General features: G+C 41.6%; 1 protein-coding gene across 2 annotated transcripts in view; it reads right to left on the bottom strand.

The window, feature by feature from the left end:
* Nucleotides 1–2,235: 2,235 nt before the first annotated feature.
* Nucleotides 2,236–27,619, bottom strand: part of IRAK3 (interleukin 1 receptor associated kinase 3) — an 82,859-nt gene continuing 57,475 nt past the window's right edge. The window contains exons 10-14 of one of the 2 annotated variants that reach the window (XM_033117300.1): nucleotides 15,236–15,434; nucleotides 14,907–14,969; nucleotides 14,657–14,821; nucleotides 12,201–12,706; nucleotides 2,236–4,021 (exon numbers count right to left, since the gene is read on the bottom strand). In XM_033117300.1, the coding sequence (XP_032973191.1) occupies nucleotides 3,979–4,021; nucleotides 12,201–12,706; nucleotides 14,657–14,821; nucleotides 14,907–14,969; nucleotides 15,236–15,434 (976 nt within the window). In that variant the 3' untranslated portion in view covers nucleotides 2,236–3,978. The remainder of the gene's footprint in view (nucleotides 4,022–12,200; nucleotides 12,707–14,656; nucleotides 14,822–14,906; nucleotides 14,970–15,235; nucleotides 15,435–27,619) is intronic. The other variant, XM_033117299.1, reaches the window with a different exon arrangement.

The raw sequence follows: 27,619 nt of genomic DNA, 5'->3' as shown, positions 1-27,619 counted from the left end.
AGATCAGATATGGCAGAAAAGAAACCGAGGATGCTGCCAAGATTTTAAAAAGGGGGAAGTGAAGCCTGGGGATGTGGTAGTGGTGGGGTAGGGGAGTGTCCTGACAGAAAAGAGAGAAATCGAGAGTCCAGAGATCCTGGTGTTGGGAGCCAGTGCTGGAGGGATAGGCAGTTGTGATCCAAGGGGAAACATTCAGTGGGAATGCCATGTGCCAAACGTCATGCTAAGCGTGTCCTATATACCATTTTACCATACCTTACAGCAGGTGAAGAAACTGTGGCTCCAAGAGAGCAGCTAACTTGTCCAGTGTCACATAACTGGTTGATTTGGCCCACAGCGTGTGCAGTAAATCACCGGTGTTGAGATTGAGAGGTGGAGCAGTTGGCTAATGTAAAGGAGGGTGAGCCACAGGCATGAATTGTTCTCCTTGACTGAATTTGAAGGTCTGTGAAAGAGAGAGCTAGATGTAGATGGGACCGATACAGAAGTGATGGATTACCATCCCATGAGGGCTGGCAGTGGGGGTGAATATATTAGTAAAGAGATCAGTTGTATGCGTGCAAAAGTACTGGGGAGAGGGTGAAATAGCCAGATTGTATAAACTCTAAAAGTGGGAACATTTTTGTATGGGGCTGGACAAGGCTGGCTATATATTATTAATTTGTGGGGCCCAGTGCAAAATGAAAATGTAGGTGTCTTTGTTCAAATATAATGCTGCTGACGGTACTAAAATGAAAAAAAAATAAAATAAAAAAAGACTCTTTTCTTTTTTCTGCAGTCTCTCTCTCTTGACCTGTCATAGTATTTTTATTTGCTATTTCATGTTGTGGTCCCTTTGACAGGGGCATGCTTGCAAAGTGAGTGCAGACCCTCTTTGGCGCCCAGTGGGAGCTCTGTCTATGCATGGCTCACTGGCTTCTGATTTCTAACTCTCCTGATATGCTGCACTCCTGCCGGACACAAAGAAATCAATCTTCCCTTCCCGAAGCCCCCCACCCCAAACCAGAGCAGAAGGGTCGCTACCGAGGAGTGGTAACCACCGGGACATACTTGGTACTTGGATCAGAGTGGGTAATAGACTATCCCCTGCCAAGGGCCCACGAATCACAGGCCGTGGCCCTGCCAGCCTGGAGCAGAGGTGGTGCTGCCATGCCCTAGCTGAAGCCGTCACAGGTGATGTTCCCCCAACCTCAATCCTACCTGCACCTGCCTCCAGTCGCCCACCAGGGGCAGAGCGCAATGATGGGACCTAGGTGGCCGGGGAGATCAGTGTGTGGGAGCAGCAATGTAGATGGAGCTGGAAATATCAGACCTCCTCCTCCCAGACCTAGAAGTGTCCGATTCGTGGAAGAATAAGCACCCTTTACTGGATAGAATTGTTAAGACAACGGGAAAGGTGAAAATATCTTTAAGCAGGTTAAGCATGAAGCGACGTGTCTTTGCAAGCAAATGAATATTTCATTGGACGGGGAAGAAATGTCTGGCAGGGAGGTCAGCAGTGAGCGAATCAACCCTGGAGGGAAGAGAAGTGTATGAGGATGAGGGTAGGAGAGACTGCGCACATACACCAGAGGACTTTACATCCCATTGCTTTTAACTCTGCTGGCTTTAAATTCCTTGAATTTAGAAATTATAGTTTAATTGAATTCTAATTAAATATTAACATTCCTTGATTCAACTGCTGCTGCACTTCACATACAAACATCGTGTTACTGATTGACCGGTAGGAGGATATTTCATGCTCATCTTCCCTGCTTCTCTTGTGGTGTCCATTCCAATCAACACGTTGGCAAAGGATGGAGTACGACGAGGTCCATTCTGCAGCGTTAGTAGACAGCTTACTCTCCCACACTATAAGCAAAATCATAAACGTTACCACATCACTGTAGTAGTCTAACAAATTAAGCTTAGTCCCTTGACTATTTGCTTGGCAGCCATTATCCTCACTGTCTTATAATAGCTTCTCCCAGAGAACAACAAAAAGCCTTGTCTGTATTTATATGAAAGAAATACAGGCGATTAATACGTTTAAAGAGGTATTGGAGTGGAATATCACTACAGGAAATTAATAACACATGAAGTACAAAGATAAAGGCAGCTTTTTTATGCAGAGAGCTACATAATGAAAATACTGATATGTTGTTACATACAGTTTTTATTTTCTGTTGAAATCCCATCAGATATTACAAACATTAATTTGCAATAATGATGGCAATCATTTATAAATTAAAGTAATACATGATTATTGTACAAAAGTTATAAAATATAAGCAAAAAAGAAGAGAGACATCATGGTAATCCTAACACCCAGTTTCTTTTTGATATTTTTGTTTATTTTCAGCTAGTCCATTTTCTACAATTATGTATCCATATACTTTTTGCAAAAAGTAGAGTCCCATTTTACATAATACTTAGTAATCTTTTACCACTTAATATAGATGAACATTCTTGTATAACGTTGCATTAATGACTACATTGAGTTATAATTCACAGATTTCCTGTTGTTGAACGTTTAGATTCTTTTCAGCTATTTACTATTATAAATAATGTAGCAAAGAACACCTTTCTAGCTATAGTTGTTTGCACGTCCATGACTATTTCCATAGGATAGATTCATAGAAGTGTCAACAATGTGTCAAAGTTTATAAACTTTTTGGGAAAAAAATATTTTTAATCAGGTAGAAAAGGCTAAGAACCAGTCTGCTTGAATAATTATTAGGTATTTCTCCGTAAAAAAGTATAACAGACAAGTATCACCAGATTAGGGCAACAAGACCAGGGTTGCATTTTTGCCTCTTTCACTGATAAGACCTTGATTAACTACTCAGCCCTTTTAGATCTTGCTGTCATTAAACAGGGTTGGTATTGAGGTAGAAACACAGTTGTCCTTCGAATTGAATTAGTTGAATCCACGTACAATAAATGTAAACAGGAACAAGCCAGGAGGGGACCCATGAATATAGAAATGGGAAGAATAGGAACTCAAATACAAATATGACTCAGTCACCAGACATTTAGTGCATTTTTTTAAGTCCTGTTTGGGCAGAGAGATGTCGGTTGACCACAGCTGCCCAGGAAATGGAGTGCTAGCTGCCCACTTGAAGGTGATTCCCCAGGCCCTGCCCAGAGAGTGGCTGTCTTGGCTAAGCAACCTCAAACGTTGTAGTTTTCTTGGAGACAATTTCTCTAGTGCAAGAGACAATCTCGAGCTTCCTTCATTGAGAAATACACACGATCAACTAATTCCCCTGTGCCACGTCATACTGCTTCGTACATAATTTGCCTACAAGGAAACAAAGCACTAATAGATTGACTTGAAGATTTGTCTGTTGACTTGTAACCCCATTCTTGTCCTTCTGTACGTTGCTCTGTAGCTCAGAGAGAACTGGATTTCCTAGATGCCCCTGGCAGCTAACTGCTCATTATGGGAGAAAGGGGGAAGCTTTATCTTTCTCTATTTAGTTGGCCCCCAGCAGTGACCATAGCAGCTGCCCAGGTGGTACAGTCCACATTCCTGCTTTCCTGCTTGGCAGCACCGTTCCAGAAGGATCCGCAGCAAGTTCTCAGCAGCCTCAGGAGGGCAGTGGTCACGGGCTCTCAGTTATCCTTTTCCATTTTCACTCCTTCATCCACAAAAGTAAGAATGGCTTCCTTTAGTTCTTAATCTCTGGATAACTTCACATGTTCCTTTTTTTCGTTCTTCTAGCCTCTCCAACTTTTTGATAACCAATTCCCAATACTAAATTCCAGCTGTTTGAAATACCTAGTAGGGGTTCTACTTCTCCATAAGGAAAATCACTCATTGTCCTTGATGCAGATGAACCCATGGCCTCGCTTACACAAAGAAAAACCTGGCGTAAGATGATGGGGGAGGAAGAAGATGGCCACTGATAGGCTAGGGAAAAAATGGAGGGATCAGATAACAGAATGTCTTTATAAAGTCAGGGACAACATGCTATGATTTCTGATGTTAGCAGTTTCAGCTGATGACAGGGTCCAGAGTGCGGCCGTGGAAACAGTGGCTGAAATGAAATGGGAGTGTAGTTTCACTGTAATTGATGAGATCTTTTAACCGGGATGCAATGATGCTACTAGGCTCACTCAAATGACTGTTGAAATAAGGAAAGATGACGCCAGGATGTGAGACAGGGAGAAAGACGAGGACGTGTCAGATTATGTATTCTAAAATATGGTGATAATGTTTTACTAGAGAAACACATTTTAATGGTCAAGACAGGATACTAGTAATGACATGAATCATTTCCCCCTCTGTGAACTGTGAGACAAACACATAATGAACATGTCAGAGATCGCTCTGCTCCCGTCTCAGGCAATAACCTTAGAGGTGGCGGCCGTGAGCTGATAGAAACATGCATATTTGGCTTTGTGAGCATACTGGAATCTTACATTTTTCTCTGGGGTATATAAGATAAACACAAAAACAGGTCAGAGGTTAACATTTGCCCTTGACTGAAGTCCTTGCAGCTCTTTTTTAAAAAATCCTGTGTTACAAACATAAAAGAAAAAGAAATATCACAAGGCCCAATGTTTAATGGTTTAGCAAGTGCTGTACAATTAGCCTGTACACTCTCAGAATGACATGAAATTATCCGTAGTGACTAATGGGATTAAGAAGATGAAGAAGACCACCAGAAGTTATTTATACTTCACTCCAATGTACAATGGAGTCAGCATAACTTCATTTTACACTATTTATGTATTAGGCTCCGTAACTTTTCTTTTGCTGAAACCTTGGCAGTGGAACCATTGGTATTACCTGGCATTTCCCTTCCAGAAAACACAAAAATAGCACCAATACATTCATTTGATATCAAACGAACAACATCTGTGGCTGTGTCATGCTCTTAAGAAGCCAGCACTAATTTATCTTTCAGCTAGATTGGCCTAGGAAGTGTTTTTATCGTATTTGCATCCTGTGTAACTGAGTTATGTCCACAAAACAGTCGCTCCAGATAGAATTCACTGGAGTTGGTAGCTCACCCTGGAGCACAGGTTGCTATTTCCTTTGTCATTAATACATCACTGTGGATCCCATTAGCATTGTTACGTAGGCTCCATTGCCACCTGCCAGAGCAAAGCACGGTATCCAGTCACACTTCCTCTGCACTGTTGCAAATTTAAGTTTCAACTGATAATCACAGCCCAAAGTCTACTAAATTCAGCAAGTTACACATCTTTTGTAGGCTAAAAAGCGAGAATGGGGCACAAGTCTGGGGAATGCATGCTTCATGGTGTAAATGTTATCTCCCCAAAGGTTTTTAAATTTAACCGCAGGTTACTCTTTGAAGTACTGATTTGTAAGGACAGATATTAAGGGTAATTTTAAAAGACTCATATTTAATTACAAAGTCTTCTCAGTTGGTCACTGTTATCTAGTCTCTAGTCTTATATTTCAGTTTGCCTGGTTTTGTCTCTTGGATTGCTTCACGATAAGCCCTCTCAAAACTTGTTACTCAGGGGATACCAGACAGTCTATGTGGGAGCTTCAGTCACTCAGCTTGGAAGACTGAAACAACAGAGGGCAATGGAATAGAAACGTTATTACTAGATGTCAGTGGAAACCAAAGGCACAACTAAGCAAAGAGCCAGGCAAATATAGAAATATAGAGGATATGTTTTTTTCCAAAATAAAAATAGTTTTATTATTTTCAGATAATAAAAATGATACATGCTCATTATAAGAATTTCAAATACATCAAAGTCTAAAGATAGTAAAGATCACCCAAATACCACAGGCCAGGAAGAAACCATCATTAACCTTTTGGCAAAGACCTCTCTATGAAACATATATTATTTAAAAATATTCAGTGTTATGCATGGGCCCATATGAAACACGCTGTTCTGGAGTCTGATTTTTCATTCAATAATATTTCAGGGACAAATTTCCATAATAGGAAACATAGATCTAACTAATCTTTCATGACAGTTGCATACAACTCAATTGTATATATGAGCTATAATTTATTCAACCCATCTTGAAGGACATTTAGGCTGTTTCCAATGTTTTAATATCATAACATCATAAAATACATATTGGCCTTCTTGTTTACACTTGTGTAATTTTTATTCACTAGGATAAATTCCTAAACAAATTGCTGGGTAGAAATGCATCATTTAAAATTTTGATACATATTGCCAAATTCGATACATATCACCTCAGAAAGGTTGTGCCAATTTTCACTCCTGCCAACAGTGGACAAGAACGCCCATTTGCCCATATTCTTGTCAGTCGCTTCAATATCTGCCAATCTGAGAGAATAAAAATTGGTACTAATAAAATAATAAACACATTTATTTAGCTGCTTTCATTTTCAAATAGAGGACACTTTTAATTTTTAAGTTGTCCATTTTCAGAGCAGATATTGCCTGGATTTGAACAAAGAGTTTTCAGTTTGAATCTCCATTCCAACATCAGTGTGATTCAGGATAAGAGTCAACTTCTTTAAGGTCACTTCCCTTGATCTTATAGTAATCGAACCCAGCTCAACAGGCGTTTCAAGCTCAAATGTGTGAATGCACCCAGCTCACTATGAGACACGTCAATGTTAACTGAGTCTGAAGCTCCTGCAAGGAATCCTCTGTTCTAATCAATGTTGGTCCATAAGAAAACTTTAAAATGAAGGAGCAAAGAAACAACTTTGGAAATATTTATAGAAATAGTGCTGTTTTCTAGAGGTGACCGCAAAGTTTGCTGCGAGGCAGATGACATCAATTAGAAGGCACTTACGTGATGGTTTGGTAGGCGATGCAGATGCTGGGAATACAAATGGCTCCCGAGAAAACATGTGCATGTCAAGTCCAATGGGCCATCGACTATCTATAAATGATTTGGGACAGAAAGATGGAAACAAAATCCAACAAACACCAGTTTATTCCCTGTCAAAATGTTGGTTGATCATTGCTTAGACATGGTTCGGGAATATTTTCTACTAGGAAGCAAATTCATAAGCAATGTACACAATGTCTAATTCCTCTTTTCAAAGATATCTCAGATGTTGATACTTGAAATTAATAATTTTTACCCAAGAATGGTGAGATGGTCCATTTAAGCAATGGACTGATGACAGTATGGACATCAGAAAGACCAACTTTGGGTGCAATCAGATAATGGTCTTGATACACTAGATATCCATGACTTTGATATTTTAAAGGACTGATTTATTCATTTTATAAATATTTATTGGGCCATATTATGTGCCAGGTAGTGTGCTAGCTATTAGGAACACAAAAATAGGCAGGATATAACCCCTGCCCCCAGGTAAGTTTCAATTTTGTGGAATAGAAGAGAGAAGTCAAACAGGCAATTCCAGCATGCTGTAGTAGTGAGGGGAGGCATGTGTAGAGGCTTCAGATTCCTTAGAAGATGCCTGCTGAAGATGCCTTCAGGAGCCAGATAAATGCCCTAAAGAATCATAGGTCGGTGGAAGAATAGGATCTGTCATCGTTGCCACAAAGCATGCCATAGACTGCTTAGTGAACACTAATAGCAAAATGATGGACTACCATGGAGACATCAGCTATGCAACAGGACGAGGAGAAAACCTCTCCGAACCCCTACGGAGAGAGATGGCAGAGAAGCCAGGGTCTACGTCAGACAACACTCTGAGATGGCTCCGTGCAGCTGATCTCAATGAGAGTGGCCAGTTAGTGTTAGAACTGAGATTAAAACTCTCCCATGGCATTTCCGCTCATTCATTTATGCACTCAAAAGCAAGCTCCATGAGGGCACAGGTTTTTATGAGGTTTGATCTTTACCATATTCCCAGCTCCTAGAACAGTGCCCGACATAAAGGAGGCTATTGATATTTATTCAATGGATGGATGGATGGATGGATGGATGGATAGATAGATGGATGGATAGATGGATGGATGGACGGATGGATGGATGAATTCACTGAACTCATATCAAACGATAGCAGAGGTGGGTAACTGCAACAGAGGAGCAGGATAATGAAAAAGGCAGAAAACATGACTTGTGTGCCTACTAAAAATACCTGGAATCAATAAACGACTTCACATCCATCCATTTTCATAGGGGCTGGAATCTACAGTGGCTTCTTTGTGCACTACTGAGTATAAGAAAGCAGGGCTTTGAAGTCAGACAGAATTGGATTCAAATCCTGGCTCTTCCAGATCTGGGAAGACCTCAGATCTCCTTAACCTCCCTGAGTCAGTTTCCTATTGTATAAAATGGGATTCATACCTTCAGAGTGGCTGTGAGGCTTAAACGGGGTGGAGGTTGCGGGGGAAGAGCATGCAAAGCTCTGGACCCAGTTTCCTTTGCCTTCACCCCAATCTTCTAACAAAGATGGGGTTGTACAGAGCTCTGGTAGAGCTGTGGGCCCCCAATTCCCTGGATAGCCATCCTGGAGTGCTTCTTGGGTGCACTTTTCTATTTCTCTTGCTCCCTTCTCTCTTTCCAGCAAGCTTCTCTGACCTTCTTGAAAGTACACAGTAATTTCTGCCTCCTCCTCAGCCCTTATGTTCAGTTCCATCAGTTTGTGGTTCAAATAACAGGTATCACCAAACTCTTAAATGGGGTAGGTGCCTTTTCTTCCTTACTTGGTATCCTCGTAGCCGATACAGTGCTTTGCTTCTGAAAGAAGCTTAACAAATGCTACTCAGAATAACCCTCACTTCCTATGCTCACTGTACCTCGGGCCATAAAAGTTGTTTTACACAGGCTAATGTACCGCTGCATGAAAACCACGCTATTACGCCGTGAGTCACGGGTCATTATAACAATTCTCAAGAAGTTAATTAAAATTGATTATGTCAGAAATCTCACACCTACTTTCAAAAACAACAAAGTATTTTCTCCATGTTTTGGGGCATCATAAAATGGGACAAACACCCTAACAAGTAAATAGGATCTGCCTGGAGGATGGCCCACGGTGCCTCACAAGGATGAAGATGAGTGAAATTCTTTACTAATTCATGTTTGCGGATCAGAGGGAACACTTGGAGTTCATTATTGACTTCTTCACGTATCTTAGTCTCCACATCATGAAGCCACGAGGTGTCTATCCCTTATTGCCCATAGTGGAATGGAAGATTTAATTCCTATAAATTAACATTTATTAGCACACCCACTAGAAGGCACATCTAGTCAGGAGGACTGGGTCAATCAGTAGAAAGTTGGTCATTTCTAGCCACAGTGGCATCTGCTCACCCTATCATTAGTCAGCTAATTGTCAGCTAATCTGACTTGGCCCTTTGGGTGTCCAAAATCGTCACCCCCTAGCAAGGTGATTCAGTCAAAGCGATCACTGAGTAACAAGATTTCGAGCGCTCCTACTCTATGCTAAGCAAAATGCCAGGTAACATGGTAAATATATAATAAAAGAATGAAAAGAGATGATACTTCTTTCAAAACCCATACAACCTAGACGGAAAGATAGCACCCACTAATCTAGAACAATCTGAGAACACTTAAGGCTCTGAGGGGCCTGCACATCTTCCGCATCAGCACCCCCTGGGAACTTGTTAAAAGCCAGACTCCGAACCCTAGACCTACTGCATCAGAAAGTGGGTGGGCCCAGCAATGTGCGTTTTTAACAAGCCTTCCACTTCATTCTGGTGCACATTAAAGTTTGAGAAACACTGCTTTAAGTCCAAGAAGCAAGTTCACATCAACATCAAACCAACAGATTACACATGTGCTCGGTAATGGAGCAGGCCTGGGATTAATCAGAGATTCCTGAAGGACCTTGCGTGGAAGGCACTGGGGGTCCAGATTCAAAGTGAAAAGCAGTTTAACATAGAGTCAATTCTTGATTATCTTGGTTACCTCATTTGAATTATTAGTGGCAGCTTCACTCGATTCCAGGCTAATTTGCCCAATTCAGGCCAAACACATTCAGACTACATCTCTTAAATAAGCTAAATCAGCCTCGGAATGGCTTGTTATATATAAAGCCACGTGCCAAAGATTTTTGCTGCTTGTTTTCATTAATATATATAATAAGAGTTGCCAACTAGGACAGGTCACAAGAATTAAAACGAGATGAGGTCAAGTCCAACCCTTTCCTCCAACCGGTCTTAGCACAAGGACAGTTTGGGAGCATTGCGAACACACGTCATGATCAGATCTGGTAGATAGCACTGGACAGCCAAGCCCCCTGCAGATCAGCCTGTGAGCGCGGCCCCTCCCTACTGCTTACCTGGGGCCTTTTCTGGGCCTGTCAATCAGACTAAGGCTTATTGTGTTTTGCACCTCACTTCCTGCCATGAGATCCTTATTCCCAGAATTGTAGCTCCATGTTTCTAAACTTGGTCTGTTAACCTGACCCTGATTCCTGATGACTTCCTTCTTTGATTAGTGGTTCTTAAATCTGAATTCTAATGCAACTATGATTAACCCAACCATACTGACTCACCAAAAAAAAAAAAAAAAAAAGGCATGTGCCTATTCTTTTGATGCACAGAAAGCTAGAGGTCTACCCTGTAAATCCTCGGGAAATGGTTTTTGGAGTGTTTCTATGCATCATCGTAAAGACAGTCATTATTCCCACTTCATTACTTTACTCAACAATGTTTACTGTAGTTGAATATTTGATTATGGGGGTTCATAGAGATAATTTAATTCAACTTAATTTATAAGGAAACACCTGACCTGTAGAGGATAACATGCTAGGCCCTGAAGAGACGGCCCCCACACACTCAGGGAACATGATAGAGTAATAGTCCCCCAAAGATGTCCATGTCCCAATCCCAGAAATCTGTGAATATATCATTTTACACGAGAAAAAGGACATTGTAAATGTGGTCAAATGAAGGTTCTTGAGATGTAGAGATTTTCCTGGATTATCTTGTAAGCCCAATGCAATTAAAAGTATCCTTATGAGAAAGAGGCAAGAGGGCCAAAGTATGAGAAAGAGGTGATGAAAAAGAGGTCAGAGAGAAAGAGAGTGATCTAGACTCGAAGTTGCTACATTGCTGGCTTTGAAGGTGAAGGAAGAGGCCATCAGGCAACGAATGCAGGTGGCCTTTAGAAGCTTGAATAGGTAAAGGAATGAATTGTCTCCCTTAAAGCCTCCAGAGGAATGCCAAGGACTTCTGACTTCCACAACTCTAAATTAATTAATTTATATTGTTTTAACACCCTAAATTTGTGATAATTTGTTACAGCGACAGTAGGAAACTAATACAGGAGTTTACAGTCTAGTAAAGAAGACAGCATGAGCAACTTTGATATAATTCAGAAAGTGACTAGTATAAAATACAAAAATAATTCTATGGAAATACTGATGAAGTGAGTACTTCAGGCTGGAGAGATTAGGGAAGCTTCCAGGAGGACGGCAGATCTTCTGGGCTTTGAAGGATTGGGCAAGATTTCAAAAGGGGGGAGATCCAGGAGTAAAGGCCCAGAGCTGGAATGTAGAGAATCAAACAAAAAGCTGACCTAGGCTCTTATGACCAGCCACTTTCTCACAACAAAAATTACTTGATTAAAATTTTATACACTCTAGTCAGGATATAATAGGTCTCTAAGTTTGTAACAAAAGAAAATGCCTAACAGTCAACAGCCACATACGTGTGATAAAGTATCCCAAGAGTTTAAATACAGAATACAGATCTTGGGCAAGAATCTCCTCTCTACACAGAACAGGCATAGCCAGGGGTAAACCGGGCTCATTTTCAGCCAGGCAGACTTCACAGGGATGAACAGAAAAATACCAAAGGTCAATCAAAATATATGAAATATATGAAATATATGAAAAGGACATTCTTTTTAAAAGGGCTTCTGTTACTATTTACAAATTAGACGCTTCCTACAACCTTCTCAAAGCATCCTAAACCAAACAACAGAATCCAACAGAACTGAACGTACTTAGCTGACTAGAGACTCTGAAGACTCGTATCGATGTTAATGAAGAAGCCGTTAGAATCCAGGCTCTTCTTGGTAGGTTTTGATTGTTTTGTTTGTCTGTGGTCATAGCCCATGATCTCAAGTAATTTTGAATGGCTACACTTTAGCTTACGTTTGATCATGAGGCAATGACCCAATAAAACAAATTTTAAAGCCACTTGCTTTTGCGAGTTGGAACAAAAAAGAATAGGATTGTCCAGATTGTTGATCTGCATTACCCGAACTCACCACTGACCGTCCTCTTGGCATTACTTACGAAGACAAAGTCTTCCCAAGATAGCCCCTGTACTCAGGTACCTGGGTAATACCTGCCATCTTTATCTTCTGGTGAATTTTTTTCCTTTGTGGAATGTTCACATTCATTCCAGAAAAATTTGGAGGAGCAGCTCGCCTCCACTCGCCTGCTCCTGCAGGAATGGCCTGGAGTTTCTGCAGAAAGGTCCACCACATTCATGCCACAGGCCCTCGAGTCCTGGAATGGAGCTGCATGCTGTGGAGATCGACATTCTTCCCAAGAAGAACTGGGTATTCTGCAAGCATCCTCGTTTCTCCTACTTCCTGTTTTGTTCTCCAAGCCGAGAAATGTAACCTCAGACTGGCTGCATTCAAAGGGAGTTTTCTGAGTTAGCCTGTCTTTTCTCAAATGTTTATCGTGAGGTGGTGAATGATGATTCTGCCTTTCATCATCTTCCACTGGAATACTTGGTAAGTTATCCAGGAAGAGAGGAGAAGGACACCTGAAGGACTTGAGTGAGGTGGGAGGGTCTTCAGCAAAATGTAAGCTGGCTTGAGTACTCTCAAGAGTCGTTAGGACCTAATTCACCAAGAAGCAAACGGACAGTGAGTCAAGCTTGAATAACCTTTCCTGTTACCTTTTTTTTTTTTTTTTGGTCTGCCTCTTAAGGCATATTCTCTTATGTCCATGAAATAAGTTCTACTATAGAATTTTGCATGAGAAGGGATTCAAGATTAGCTAAGCCCCTTCATTTTAATGAGTAAATTAATTCACCTGAAGCAAAGTATAAAAGAAACTGCACTGAATTAAATACAAAGAGACCTGACTTTAGGCCTAGATTTGCCACCGACTACCGTGTGACCTTGGGTGAATCTCTTATCATTTTTTACTTCAATCTTAATATGTGGAGGACCGGAAGGGGTCGGGGGACAGCAGACCCAATCCGCAGTTCTCAAATGCCAGATTTACGGAGGGGATCATTCTTAAAATACAGATCCCTTAGCCCTAACCACCTAAACATTGTCAGTCAAAAAATATGGAGGTGGGAGCCCAGGAATCTGTATTTTAAAAGCTTTCCAGTTTATTTGGATGCACAGCCCAAATTGAGAACCGCTGAACTGATATGAAATAACATATACCGTGTTTCCAGAAAATAAGACCTAATCGGAAAATAAGCCCTAGCATAATTTTTCAGGATGACATCCCCTGAACATAAGCCCTAATGTGTGTTTTGGAGCAAAAATTAATATAAGACCCGGTCTTATTTTCAGGGAAACACGGTACCTTCTCATACACATGTAATTGTAACAAATGCATACAGAGAGCTTTACAATGTACAAAGTGCTTTCACAAACATCACCTCCTTTAATCTGCACAAATAACATTGCTCTTCTCATTTTATGGATGAGAAAGCTGAGGCTCAGATAAAGGGAATCAATATCACTAGTCAGTAAGGGGCAGACCAGTGCTCGACCCAGATCTCTGGCTCCCTCCACGCCCCCTCCGCTGTATGCCTCATAGCTCCTTTCTGGGACCAAGCTTCCAGGTCACACAGCTCTTACTGGTGGCCTAGAACACAGCTCTCCCGATGCCCAGGCTAGTGCTTTTTATATTCTGATTACATCAACTCATGTTTAAAACCCTTCCACTGCTCTACAATAGACTCAGGACAAAATCCAAACTCCTAGAATAGAATTCATGTCCCTGTCTCACCTGGAACCTTCTCTTATAACCACCCCACCTTGTCCCTCACCATCATCCCACTTCCACGATACAGAACTACTTGTAGTCCTATTGACTTGAAATCCATCCCCTATGAGACTTTGCAGGTGTGTATATTCTCTCTGCCTGGAATATCTTCCATCCTTAAGGCTACCTAAATCCAACCTGTACTTCAGGTCATAGCTCAGCCATCACCTCCACCAAGAAGCTTCCTCACTTCCACAGGCTAGAGCGTATCCTGTCTCTGTGGTCCCCTCTACAGTTATGCTTATCTTTCCGTACGGAAATTCTGTTTACTGATCTGACACTCCCTTTGGGCTGTGGGCTTCTGGGCAGTAACTGTATATTGATTACTGTTGTATCCCAGCACCCAGCACAAAGTCTGGCACGTGCAAAGTAGGCTCTACATAAATATTTGTTTATTGTAAACAAACGAATGGATTATTAAATTGATGGACCCATGAATAAAATCCCATAAGAAAAAACCCAATAAGGGAAATACATACTGCATTTTTTAATGGCCAGATGTCTTAATGAAGGTTGAATAAAATATTCTCTCCAACTTACTCACATGTCTTTTCATTACTTTTTTTGTGGTGCCCTGGTTTGACTCAATAATGACCTCTGCCAGGGTACTAAATGATGTGACTTTTTCACCTGGAAAAGCTATCTATTAGATTAGAATTCTCTTTGGGGGGCTGGACTTGTCTCATTGATAAAGAATTCACTTGGATACACAGTGTATCCAATTTAGATTTTCCCTGGTTCTATGGATTCCATTTTTAATAAAACCATGTGTATACGCACTTCATCCATCGATGGCCTTAATTTTGCTCGTGTTGCCGCACACTGGCCTGCCAATGAGAAGAGCTTGGCAGAAAAATTCCGAGGACAAGGTAACACTTTCTTATCTAGAAAGGAGAAACATGAATCGAGGCCTCTTTTCTCCAACAATTCCAGAAGGAGATCCCTCTAGGAAGAGAAGAAGACAACCGCATTTAGAACTCTCTCAGAAAAAGGACGCAGAGATAGGTGCAGAGAAGAACACAATGCTTACCAGCTGGATATGCTTTGGCTCATCTAACACCACTTTACAACCGGTCAGAACTTCCATTATTACCTACAAACAATATATAGAAAGTCAGCTCCATACATTAAAGTATATACACCATAATCAGTTGCTATTATTAACCGTAACAATGAATATAGTTGATGCCCATGAATGACTTTGTATTTTTTTACTGATGGATTACACAAAACTAACATATAAGACAATGAGTAACAGGAAATCAATAGATCTAAAAGTGAAAGCCTTTATAAAATAGAATGTAGGGCATTCTTGGTGATAAACTCTTCTCCTTTGTTGAGCTGGAGGTTGGTACTTACTATTCCAAAGCTGTAGACATCCGTTTTGGTAGAAAGTTTGCCCTGTCTGATATACTCTTCTGGCATGTACCACAAATGTTTACTGCTACCGCTGGTCACGCTGATGGTGGAGCTCTGATGCTCTAGGTGGGGTCGGAAGTGAGCCACGGCAAAATCAGTCAGTTTGGGTTGAAACTGGTCATCCAGAAGTATATTTGCACTAAAATGGTGATGGAGGGCAAACAAGACAAAAACATCATAAAGGCGTTTCTGTGAACAACAGTGTGACAAGTTCACCTTGCTGTCAGTTCATTCCAAACCCTGACAAAGCCATACATAATTTTCCATAAACTAGAGGACAATTTCTTGTTTTTCTTAAAGTATAAATCCAAGTGTGGTATAAAACTGAAAACAAAACCCTGATCTGGGAACCGTGGGCATTTCGAATGTGCAGGTATAGATAGATATGGAGTTGGTGGGTAGTCAGCGGGAGAAACTAAAGTGAACCAAAGCAGCTTTCTTTGTGCTCTCACATGTGCTCGTCTTACGTGTGATAAGAACATTAACCGGGTTTTAATCAGCTAGTTATTGTCTGTTTTGTGCATAGAGCTGTGCTGTGGAATGCTCTGCTTACAGCCACTACCCTGAGATGATCTGTGGAATCTTAAGCCTCTGCCTTAAGGCTAACCCTACTCCATGGTGCCATCTCTACGGCTTCTTCGTCTTTGAGTCTTATTTAAAATATAAAAACATCTGCAGAGGCAAAGTGCTTGGAGTCAGTTTTAGCTGTTCCTCACGTAAGAACCTTCATAATCACTCAACATCTAGGCTGAGAGTAAGCATTAGCTGATTTTACCTTTGGAGGGCTGTCACAGCAGGGACGGGGAAAGGTAAACCACAGGGAGAGGCATTCCACACGGCCCACCCCTGGGGTGAGTCCCAAGTCTGCCTTTCCCTGGCTCTGGGCCTGCACCCCGCTAAGCCTCAATGTTGTGTTTCATCACAAGTGAAAAGAGGAAAACAATAGAAGTCACAGAACTCATATGGGGCATATAAATAGCTCACTGCTTGGCATACTGTAATGTTCAGTAAAATAAATGGTCGCTAAGAGGAAGATTAGTAATTCTTCATAAGAGAGCAGACGGAAATTGATAAAAAGAGGTGGGCGGGCCAAGAGAAAGTTATCTACTTTTCAACTTTGCTTAGGGCTTATTTGGAGCTTGTTTTTGGTCCAGAAAACAAAGTGTCTAATAGTATGCCTGCCCATCCAAAAGGCCACGTGGTGTATTTGGAGTACTACACACTGACGTTAAAAGGGCTAATAGCATACCTACAGGAGAAGAATAAGAAATTCCTAATCTTGAACAAGTATTGGATCTTATATATGGAAATTCCACTAGTCCTTGTTATCCCTGTACAAGTAGGCAGACAGGCAGACCCTCGTTCCACAGGTGTGAAATGCAGGCATTATCATGAATCGGGGTGTTTGGAGTCCTTATTCTATTTACAGGATTTGAAGCTAAGGCCTCAAGAATTCTAGTCCAGACTTTGTCTAGCACTGAGTTGAAAGCAGACATAATGACGGGACTCCCCGGGGACCTTTAAGGAGCGAGACAAACACTCTTTAAACTTGCTTTCACTCTCCCTCCTGTAAGGGTAACAAGAGAATTGCAAAAAGCCGAAGAGCCCACCTTAGGCATCAGCCCTGGCGCCCTTCCATGTTGTGTGACCTTTGCATTTATGAGGAGGAAGTCAGGGAGGAGACTTGCAGCAACAAGCACTGTGCTCATTTTTCTCCCCTGATATTTCTCTCCAGGTATTTCAAACCTGGCAGCTTCTAAGACCAGCCTGGGTCTCACACATCTAGTCTGTCACTCCTCATCCATTCTTTGGTTTTCTTGTGTGGAAAACGGTATTAAGTATCCCGACATACCTCTGAAGAGGAGGACTACACTACCGCCAGATCCTACCTTCTCCCCAGGTCTAGACAAGAACAGATATTTGGTTCAAAATTGTTTCTTCCATAGGTATACACTTGACTCATTAAGATCAAGGCTGGGGCTTCTGGAGATGCCCTGATCTTGTCCAAGTGCTGGGGTGTTTAATGCAGGAGTTAGCTGGTGTGCCAGGAGGTGAAGCGGGCAGAGAGGGTCACTGACTGTCATTACCAGGACCAACCTTCTGCCCTTCCAGCCTCTGTTGCCCTGAGAGTCTGGCTCTCTCTCCTGCACCCCACCCCGTTGCATTTTAGCCTAGGAAGACGATAACAAAGCTCTGAATGCCAGATTTTCAATGTCAAACATCTACCCTTCTTCTTCCTCCAGGCCAGCTCTAAAGATGGCATAAAATCATAACTTAAAATGCCAGAACCATGAGAAGGCGAAAAGCTGAATCTGTGGAACACTTAAGACTCCCTGAAGGATGGTAGGTCTTTTTTAAGTACAAGAGAAAAAAGAAAAAAGCAACAGCAACAACAAAACCCATAATCGAACCTATTTATTTGACCCAGCCAAACTGTTGGGAAGTTTTCAGCAACTGGTGAATCACGTATCTGTAAGAGTTTGGCAGAACTAAGCCGCGTAACCACAATGTGTTACACAATAAAACCCACAGAGGACTTTGGGTCAGTGAGAGACCATCAATAAGAACATGAAACTGTTCTAGGGAACTGCATTTACACTTTGAATAATGACATTTGGTGAAAAGACAAGTTGTTTACCAGGAGATTTTAGTGTATAACATAAATTTTGAGTCCAGTGATTTACTCTGTTCTAAATAAAGGTTAATGGTAGCTGAGGAAGAAGGATGTTCTGTTTTAGGAGAGTGGGAATAGCAAAAGGCCCTTCAACAGTCAGTTCTGCCCTAATTCTTTCCTCTGCTTCAACCTTAAATAGAATGTTCAAACATCAAGTGCCTTCAGCTACCATGCAGGTCAACTGAATATGTTTATCCTATAGGGGTAAAAACAGACTAACAAAATAAAGACAACAGAAAATAACTACAATCATGTAACAATATAATGTAATAAAACGGCAGCTTGCTAGCTATTGCGGCTATTGAAGACACAAATGAGAAACATCCACTGGCCCAAACCCTTAATTTAGTGTTTCTACAACCTGTTTCTTCCATTCTTTCCCACAAGGCTATTTACTGTAACTCAGAGACATCACTTCTCTAAATAATTCTTTCAGCCGAAGGATCAGTGGTAGTACACTGAGGAGAAGGGGGACGAGCCTACACAAGGGAGTGGATTTATATCCTGACTCTGGGGACATTACTTAGTCTCCTTATTGCTAGGGGTCTCTAAGACAATTCTTTTTGGGGACCTGAACCCCTCAAAGGCTACAAAAATTGCTTTCTTTGCTCACCAGTTTGTCTCCTAATTTAGTTGAAGCCTGTGGGCCGTAAATACAAAGCAAGATGATATACCCAGATTATAATGCAGGATTTGAATTTAAATGGCTATACCAATGTTTGATATGTAAATGCACAATTGATTTTTAAAGATATACATATTTTAAAGGATTTTAGGGTGAGTTATTGGTGCCCAGTAGCTGAGAACCTGACAACTCTCAGGAAAAATCCAGACTCCACTCAGTTGGCCCTAGAGATAAAGAGGATCCACTGGCCTCTATGACAGCCTGAGTCAACAGGATATCTTGCTGTCTGTTACTGCAGTTGCAACACCAAGATACCCTTCACCAAATGAGGCAAGACCCAGTTTGTTCCTAATAACCTGCAGTTAAAGGGCATGCACACACCCTCCCCCACTGCAGCATGCAGTGACTCTGAGCTAAAATGAAACAAAGCTGAAAACCTTTATTTGCCCCTTGGATTATGCCTTTCTCTTTCTTTCTCACTGAACCCAGGCAGGACTCAGAGACAGTATTAAAGTTTGTTTTTGCTTTACTGGAGCTTTATGAGTCCTAGGCTCTCTGGAAAGCCTCAGTCTGTAAGGAGTATTCTTCCTGTAATTGTGAAATTTCATCTCTAATGTCATCTCTTATTTTCTCCCGAAAATAAGACTTAGCTGGACAATCAGCTCTAATGCGTTTTTTATAGTAAAATAAGACCGGGTATGATATGAAATGATATGATATGATATGAGACCAAAAGATGCATTATTGCTGATTGTCCAGCTGGGTCTTATTTTTGGGAAACATGGTAGCACAACTTCCGGAAGCCTCAGTTTCCTTGTAGGTAAAAAGATCTGATAATGCTTACCTCACAGGGTTTTTACAAGGATTAATTGAGAAATGTAAGCAGAGTGCTTGATACATAGAGAGGGACTCGAAATACGCTTTAAAGGAGGTAGGTTGGCCATTGTCTGTCCTACACCCACTACCTTATCCCAGGGAACTCCGTTGAGTATCTCTAGAAATTCAAGGACACCAATTTGAAGTAACAAAAGTACAGGGGGGTTGCAGAATGATCCTGGAGATCTGGGGGCTCTTGGGTTACTAATTAGTCTCAAAGCATCGGCTGAGTTTCAAAATAGTTCCAGAGAAGTTTTGGAGGAACCTGACTAAATTAACATTTCTAGGTATTTTAAGACCATAGAGAGACAAAATAAATAAATACATACATACATACATACATATATATATATAGTTTCGTACATATGTGTGCATGTGTACATACATGTATGTATCCATGTATGTAAATAAATGAATGTTGGGGTTTAGAGACAGTGATGGGAAATACAATAGGGGAAATTTTAATTTATGTAATATTCCATTGTTTTGGCATCCCTTAGGGGAAAAAAATGAACATTTTTGGATATTTTTGAATCAAAGAGGCACTAGGGGAAAATGGGGAAGTCTGAGTTTACATCTAAAATGTTTCTGAAAAACAAAAGCAGGTTTTTTGGCGGGGAGAGGGAGGAGGAGACTGGTTAATCAAGTCCCTTCAGGCTTTGCCATCCTTCCTAAACTCTGAGCTCCAGTCCCACCTTACCGCACACACCTGGTCTGGGAGTGAGGGAAGATGGGACAGGCCTGGGGCCTCAGGCAAGGGCGGCCTGGTTGCAGGAAGGGCCAATCTGTGGCTTCCTGCCCTCCTTCCCAACCACTCGGTCTTTCTGGTCCCTCACAAAGGAAATTCCCCATGCACTTAAGTACGACCAAAGTCCATATTTAAAAAAAATCATTTTTAAGCAAATGGCTTCTTCCTTTCTTTCCTAGACCACCTCCCTTTTACGATAGACTGTTTCACTTGGCAGAAGACAAATGGCAACACGGATGAGAGAACATAATCTTATAGGAAACATTAGAAGTGTTCACCAAGATTATCTCCTCGCTTTGGACACAACAGGAAAGAATGTCTGGGATGAAAAATGCCAAGGATAAAATGCATCTGAGTTTAAGATCGTTCTTAAATGTGAAAACAATTAAGCTTGCTAAGGGATAAGATGGAAATAGCAAGGACGTTTACTGCTTTCAGATGCTTTTATGTGATCCCGTAATTCAAAAACATATTCATTTCCCAAATAAAAATGTGAGGGTCCTTTGTCAAGAATAGAGACGGCAACTCTTCAAGATTCTTTTCTTTATTTAAATCCTTTTCCTCAAATTCCACCATCTGGAAATAAATTTTTGTTTTTATAGCATTCTCTTTGAAGAGTTCAAATTACTAAGACATTTTTGGGCTAACTAAAGCACCAGCCTTCTTAAAAATACCATTGAAATGTGGGCTAACCTTCCTCCTTAGGTGTCCTGCAGTGGAGTCCTTGACAGTGAGTATCTCCTTAGAAGGCTATTTACTCTCACTGCTTGAACAGGGTGAAGACTCTGAATGCATTGCTCCAGGCCAAATTTCCACCTCCAAGTCCACTGCCTACTGCCATTTTCACCAGGAGTCCAATGTCAACACTTCCAAATTAGCACATATCATGTTTTCCTGAAAATAAGACCTAGCCGGACCATCAGCTCTAATGCGTCTTTTGGAGCAAAAATTAAGATAAGACCCGAACTTATTTTAATATAAGACCAGGTCATTATAATATAATATAATATAATATAATATAATATAATATAATATAATATAATACAATATAATACAATATAATACCAGGTCTAATATAATATAATACCGGGTTTAATATTAATTTTTTGCTCCAAAAGACGCATTAGAGCTGGTGGTCTGGCTGGGTCTTATTTTCGGGGAAACATGGTACTAATTTTGTTCTCGTCTCCTGCCCAATTTTCCTGTCTCTGCCCGATGAAGCCAACATGCTCTCAGGAATCCCAGGTAGGAACTCTTAATTAGCTACACAAGCCTGATTGTCGGACCCACACAAACTTGGAACCTTACCTCCCTTCTAACCTTTAGATGTGTTACTAACCTTTAGAAGTCAGCTTTCTCCTCAGGCAAACTGAGATAAGACCAATGATACCAAGACTCAGGGTTGATGGAAGGACTCATCAGTTATTCAGTGGGCTTTCAGGTCAGCTCTAAAACCCTCTCGCTTTCACCGACCTCCCTGATCTGTCTGCAGCCTATCAAGTACTCTGACGTAGTAGTAGCACTCGCCGATGTAGTCAGGATAGACTGCGCTTATTGATCTTTGGGGGTGGAGGGGCTTTCTGTTTTTAAAGTTTTTAATTGAGGTAAATTTTTAATTGACCAAAATCTAGTTTCCATACGTTTCCATACATTTGACCCCCCCCCCACTTTGCCCTTGCCCCACTCCTCTTCCATGGGGGCTTTCTTTCTACTGTTCCCCTCACCTGCAAAGTACTGTCCCCTCCCTTATTTTTATCCAAATTCTCTATGCAGCCTAAGATTCACTTCCTCCATAAAGTTTTCACTCAACTACTCTGAATTCCCGTGGTCCTCCTTTCTCCAAGTTCCTACTGTACAGCCTGCACTATACTATTTGACTCCTACTCAGAGACCAGCTTATGTTTTTTAACATAAGCACAATGTTGAGTCTGTAGAATATAGTAAGCAAACATTCGTTGATATAATCAGTTAATTAAGAGCCTTAGACCACTCTGCATATGGTAAATATGTGATCCAAATGTTGCCCAAACATCCTCCCACATTCTTGGCAGACATCACTAATTGCATTCAGAAAGCAAACACCCCAGGTTCCCTTTCAACACTGCCGGTGGGAAGTCACTGCCAATCAATCAGAGATGGAATGTGAGATGAAACTGATCTGTCATCGTTGCTATAGTATAATCACTCCTTTTTCAGATGAGGTAAATGAAGCCCACATGGTTGAAATGATTGTTCTATGCAAAATAGCTTTTTAGTGGTAGAGCCAGGACCGAAGCTTAGCTCTCCTTTGTCTGTCTTCAGTGCTCTTTCAATTTACTACAATTAACTGAAAGAAATATCTTTTTATTCAGCTATTCATAAAAGATTAAGTAACTGCTGATTACAAAGCAAAAATGAAATGAACTTCTATTTCCTCTTTCCTTTAGGTGTATATAGACAATTCCAGTGGCAAAATAGTGGCTGAGCGAGTCATCCGAAGACAGATTTTAGCTCAATATAAAGGAAGTTCTAATCAGTAGAGCTGCACCCACGTAACAATGTGCTGTGCACGGGTCCAGGACAGGTGGGATGAGACACTTAGGAGGTAGAAGAGGTAGTCTCCAGTAGGTGGGAGGAATTACAGTTTATTGCCAAGCCCTGGGCGGTGCTTTATATAATTTATCTCACTTTATCCCCTCAACCCCAGGAGGCGGTGAGTAGTAGCCTGCTCCGTTCCAGATAAGGAGACTGAGCCTGAGGGAATTTAAGTAACTCACCAAAGGTAGAGCAGGGGTTTGAACGAGATCTTCTGACCCCAAAGGCCATACACTTAACCAGTGACAAGATGCAGGGACAGCCACAACATCACTGGAGTGGTTGTGGAACAAGGGGAAGGACCGAGAAAAGACGGGGGAGAGGTGTTTCTGGGAAACAGGCAATTGAGGACTTTGCCTAACCTGTGCTAAGGTGAACAGGTCTCTGGAGGTTCCTCGCTAAACATATCTGAGCTCATCATCACACCGAAGGTGATCGGGTAAAGCTTGGCCAGGATTTTTAAAAATGTAGGGTCACATATTTCTCCTGTCACAATCCCTCAATGTGTGGGGAGAGAACACAAGACAAAAACAGGCAGGTACAATGTCACAGAATTGGAAAGCAAGACGCGGTCCAACTTGAGGTCGTCCAGTTGGCTCTGAAGGTACAAGTGAAAAGAAAACTGTGTCTTGCGAGAGTGAGGAAGGAGCCGGTCTTGAACCCAGACTTCCTGTGCTCTTTCTGTGTGGTCTCCAGTGATAGTGCGGACACCACTTCATTTTGCTTAGACAAAGGTGTGGCTCACACTTTGGGCTGCAGGCTGCTGAATAATGACCTTGCAATCTTCATTTCTTAAACTATGTTAAAAGCAACTAAGGTGTAAGATTGTCCAGCTTCTTTGTAGATGGAATTAGTTCAAGAATGAATGAAATAAACTTTTGGATATCATTTAGTAATTAGGGATTCCCCCTTGGAATGTCTTTGAATTACTTTGTGATAGACAGGTCTGATGCCAAGATATTTTTTTCTAATAATTTTTTTTTATTATAAGCATAGAATATAATCCTTAAATAAAAAATTAAAAACAACGCAGAAGTGTAAACTAAATCATTAAATAAAAAGCTACGTCTCTATGTCGAAATAAAGCCTTATTTATATTTTGGTATATCTTACTTTTAATCTTTTTTTTTTAATTCATAAATTTGTAGTACTACAAATTTATAATCGTGTACTCTATACTACTTCAATTTGACTCTTTTCACTTCATCTCACTTTATGCACATTATTCCATGTGATTTCATATTATTAAAAACATTATTTAATAATGTCAAATGACATATGATAAACTCTTCTGAGATTCATCAGTCTGAGGCCCAGATGCAGAAAAGAAAAGAGAGGTATTAATATCTCCATTTCTCACACCAACAAAAATAGAGCCCTGACTTACTCATCAAAAAGTCAGTGCTTAACACATTTTGAAAAGTCTTTTTTTGAGCCAATTATCAGGGCTGTGCAACAAAATGACATATCTCCTAGAATTACAAAGAATTAGAAAATTAATATGCCAAAGGCAGAAGAGTTGGGATTTCAGACCTCCCCAAAAGCCCGAGGCTGTACGTGGAGGGAACAAGAGTCAGAAAGGCCCAAGTTTAGAGCAAAGCGAAGGATTCCTTTAAAAGAGATCCAGGAGGGTAATGTAAGTTAGCCAATTCATGTTTGGCCTAGACTGCTGGGGACTGAATGTCATTACCAGCTGACAGATGCTCAGTGCCTTGAATGAAATGAATTGGTCTCATTCCAGTTCCTAGAGAACAGGTGCGCACATCACCAAAGGAAAGGGGGGAAAAAAATCCACTGATATCACTGGCAGTAATTAGCATCTTTGCTGGCTGACTCAGAAGAAAGGCCAAGAATTCAGTGGCTTGTGGAAGAGGCTGATTTGCTCTGGAACAGAGAGGAACACAATTGAGGAACACAAATGAGCACTTATGAAACCACAATTCTCAAATAAATGCCCGCAGCCCCGGAACTCCTCACCCTGACACATGCCTGTGTGGGCGCAGTCTACGCATGGTTATGCTGAGTCCTTCAACCCTCTGGAAAACCCAGAAACGCAACGCCTTCACCAACTAAAATAATATGTTGCTAGCTGCATTCCCAGTTTAAACTCTGCCTCTTCCATGGAACTCTCCCCATCTCTGATCAGACCTCTTTGGTATTCTGTATTTACTTTACCCGCCAGACACTCATCTAGAAGTGTTATTTAGATGATTTTAGAGTTTGGCACATCCAGACAAGCACCTGGGATACTGGCCTGGAAGAAATGGCCCAGTTTTAAATTGTGAGACCACCTACGAGACTACAGAACCTTTCTGTTCCCACTTACACCCCAGAGAAGCCTCAGAGTCCCTCAAGAGAGCTTTGCTTATCAGATCTGGCCTAGTTAGCACTTAAGGCTCCATCCAAATCCCTACCCACCACATTCCTCACTCCTCTCCAGTCCTGTCTTCCCTCCTTCCAACCTCGTCCTTTCCTCTCCCATCAATCAGTCTGTCTTGCTCTCATTATACCCTTGGCAATTCTTCACTGTTTCCTTGAACAAATTATTGCCTCCACCAGGCATATTTTCTTCTGTTCTTTCAACCAATCCACTACCATGACCCATCTCCTCAAAGCCTTGGCTTGGAACTATCTAATTGGAAGAAAAGTCTCCTCAGACCAATCGTGCATTGATTGGGCAGAGTTAGTGTTGTACTATGTATTTTCTGTGTTGGTGTTATTTCTCTGAACACCAGGTGGAAGCCTCAAGGACAAGCCTGATCACTGTATGCCCACACTGTGGTCTTAATACAATGGTCTGCATACAACAGACGTTCCATAGATATTTGTGAACTAAAAGGAATGTGATTTTTAAATTTTTTCAATAAACGTATGTTAACACAGAAGTGATTTTTCTTAAAATAGAGCTTACTTTTCAAACACAATAAATTGATGATGAAGGTAAGATGCTATGGACTGAATGTTCGTGTCTCCCCAAAATTCATATGTTGAAATCCCAAACCCCAAGGTGATGGTATCGGGAGGTGGGGCGTTTGGGAGGTGATTAGCCCATGAGGGTGGAGCCCGCATGAATGGGATTAGTGCCCTAAAAAGAGGCCCTAGAGAGATCCCTCGTCCCTTTGGCCATGTGAGAACACAGAGAAAAAAGACGGCATCTATGAACCAGAAAGTGAACCCTCACAGACAAAGAAGAGGCCAGCACCATGACCTTGGACTTCCCAGCCTGCACAACTGTGAGAAATAAATGTGTGTTGCTGATTGGCCACCATGTTGTAGTATTTTGGTTATAGCATCCTGAATGAATGAAGACAGGAAGTAAAAGAGTGAGAAGTAACGAGACTGAATGGCCATCAGTATCTCCTAGCCTCTGCCACTGCGATTCCTGCCACTTCTTGACCAATTATAACAGGAGGCATCATCTTTGCCAAGCACCAGACGTACTTTATGTCATTCAACCCTGAGAGATGGAAGCTATTATTCTTTTGTTAGCATTTTGCAGAGGGGAAAACTGAGGCTTTGATAAGTGAAGCAATTTTCTCTGAATCACATTTTAAGTAGAACGTCAGCTTCTATGAACTAAGAGGAAAGGACGGGAAGGAAAGTACAGGAAAAAGAAGCATTTGGTCACATTTTGCAGAGAGCCGTCCAGTCAAATCTTCCTTCATAATGGCGGTGGCTGCAGTGGTGTGGCCCAGATCCCTCCTTCAGGACCCAGGGAGGCACTCCTTCCCCAGCCAGGGAGGGGTGGCTGCTGATGACCCACAGCTAAGCCCCAACCTGGGATCTGTCCTTGGAAGAAGTGACCTCAGCCCAGGTACAGCCCCACTGAGGGCTGGTCGGACAGAGGGATGCAAAAATCTGAGCACTTTGCCTCACTTTGGGTTATTTTTGAAGGGCCACCCCAATATCAGTGGCCCCCATGGCATTGGCCAAGGCCTCTATGACAATATTCCAGCTCAGCTTCTCCAACCGCCAAATTCTGCCTACCTCCTGCCTCCCTGACATTTGTTGCTCCTGAGAGCAGGCCCTTAAAAGCTTCCTGCAGGCAAATATCTGAGCCTATTTCCTGGGAACCTGCCTGAAGACAGTAGTGGGAAAGCAGAAATCAGTGTCCAGGGCCTATATTCTAACCTAAACCCAGGAGAGCGATGCCAAAAGAGCACATCCAAATCTCCTCACCTACTGTTAGTGTGGAAAAACCCCTGACCCAGGCAGAACCTGGAAGTATAGCCCTCCACCCGGATGACCCCTTTCCTCTACGTGATGGCCTTCCCTGTCCCCGTCCCAGCAAGTACCAGGACCTGGACACCCTCTCCCGTCTCACCTTTGTCATCTTTGTCATCTTAGTCATCTTTGTGTGACTAAGATTTGATGAACTTAGTCACACAAAAGGAAAATGAATAATGTAGTACTGCGTGGGATTGAAAATAAGCTCATGTTCACTTTAAGTTTAAACCAAAGGAAGAACATGTACAGCAAAATCCCAGATAGTTATTGGTTTGTTTGCTTAGTGAAAACATATATTTGAACACCTCCTGTGCTGAGCTGGTTGTACGTTGAGTGGAACAGGGACTGTTTTACGTTGGGGTGGCCACCTCAGCCCTTTGGAACAGACCTCAATGGTTGACTCTACCAACCTCCAACACCTCTACTTTCCATCTATGTCTCCCGTGCTGTGAGAGTGCACCAATTTCATGCTGATGTATGGGGTCACTAGCGGTTAAGGAACTAGCATACTGCAACAGAGACAGACATCCCCCCATTCCTCTCAGACTAAATGAAAATCTAGGTTTTCCATTTGGAGTTCATTTCACCAGAAGAACAAAG

Source organism: Rhinolophus ferrumequinum, chromosome 10 (genome assembly GCF_004115265.2).
Source record: "Rhinolophus ferrumequinum isolate MPI-CBG mRhiFer1 chromosome 10, mRhiFer1_v1.p, whole genome shotgun sequence".
Taxonomy (NCBI): domain Eukaryota; kingdom Metazoa; phylum Chordata; class Mammalia; order Chiroptera; family Rhinolophidae; genus Rhinolophus; species Rhinolophus ferrumequinum.
This window is presented reverse-complemented; position numbering and strand designations above follow the sequence as displayed.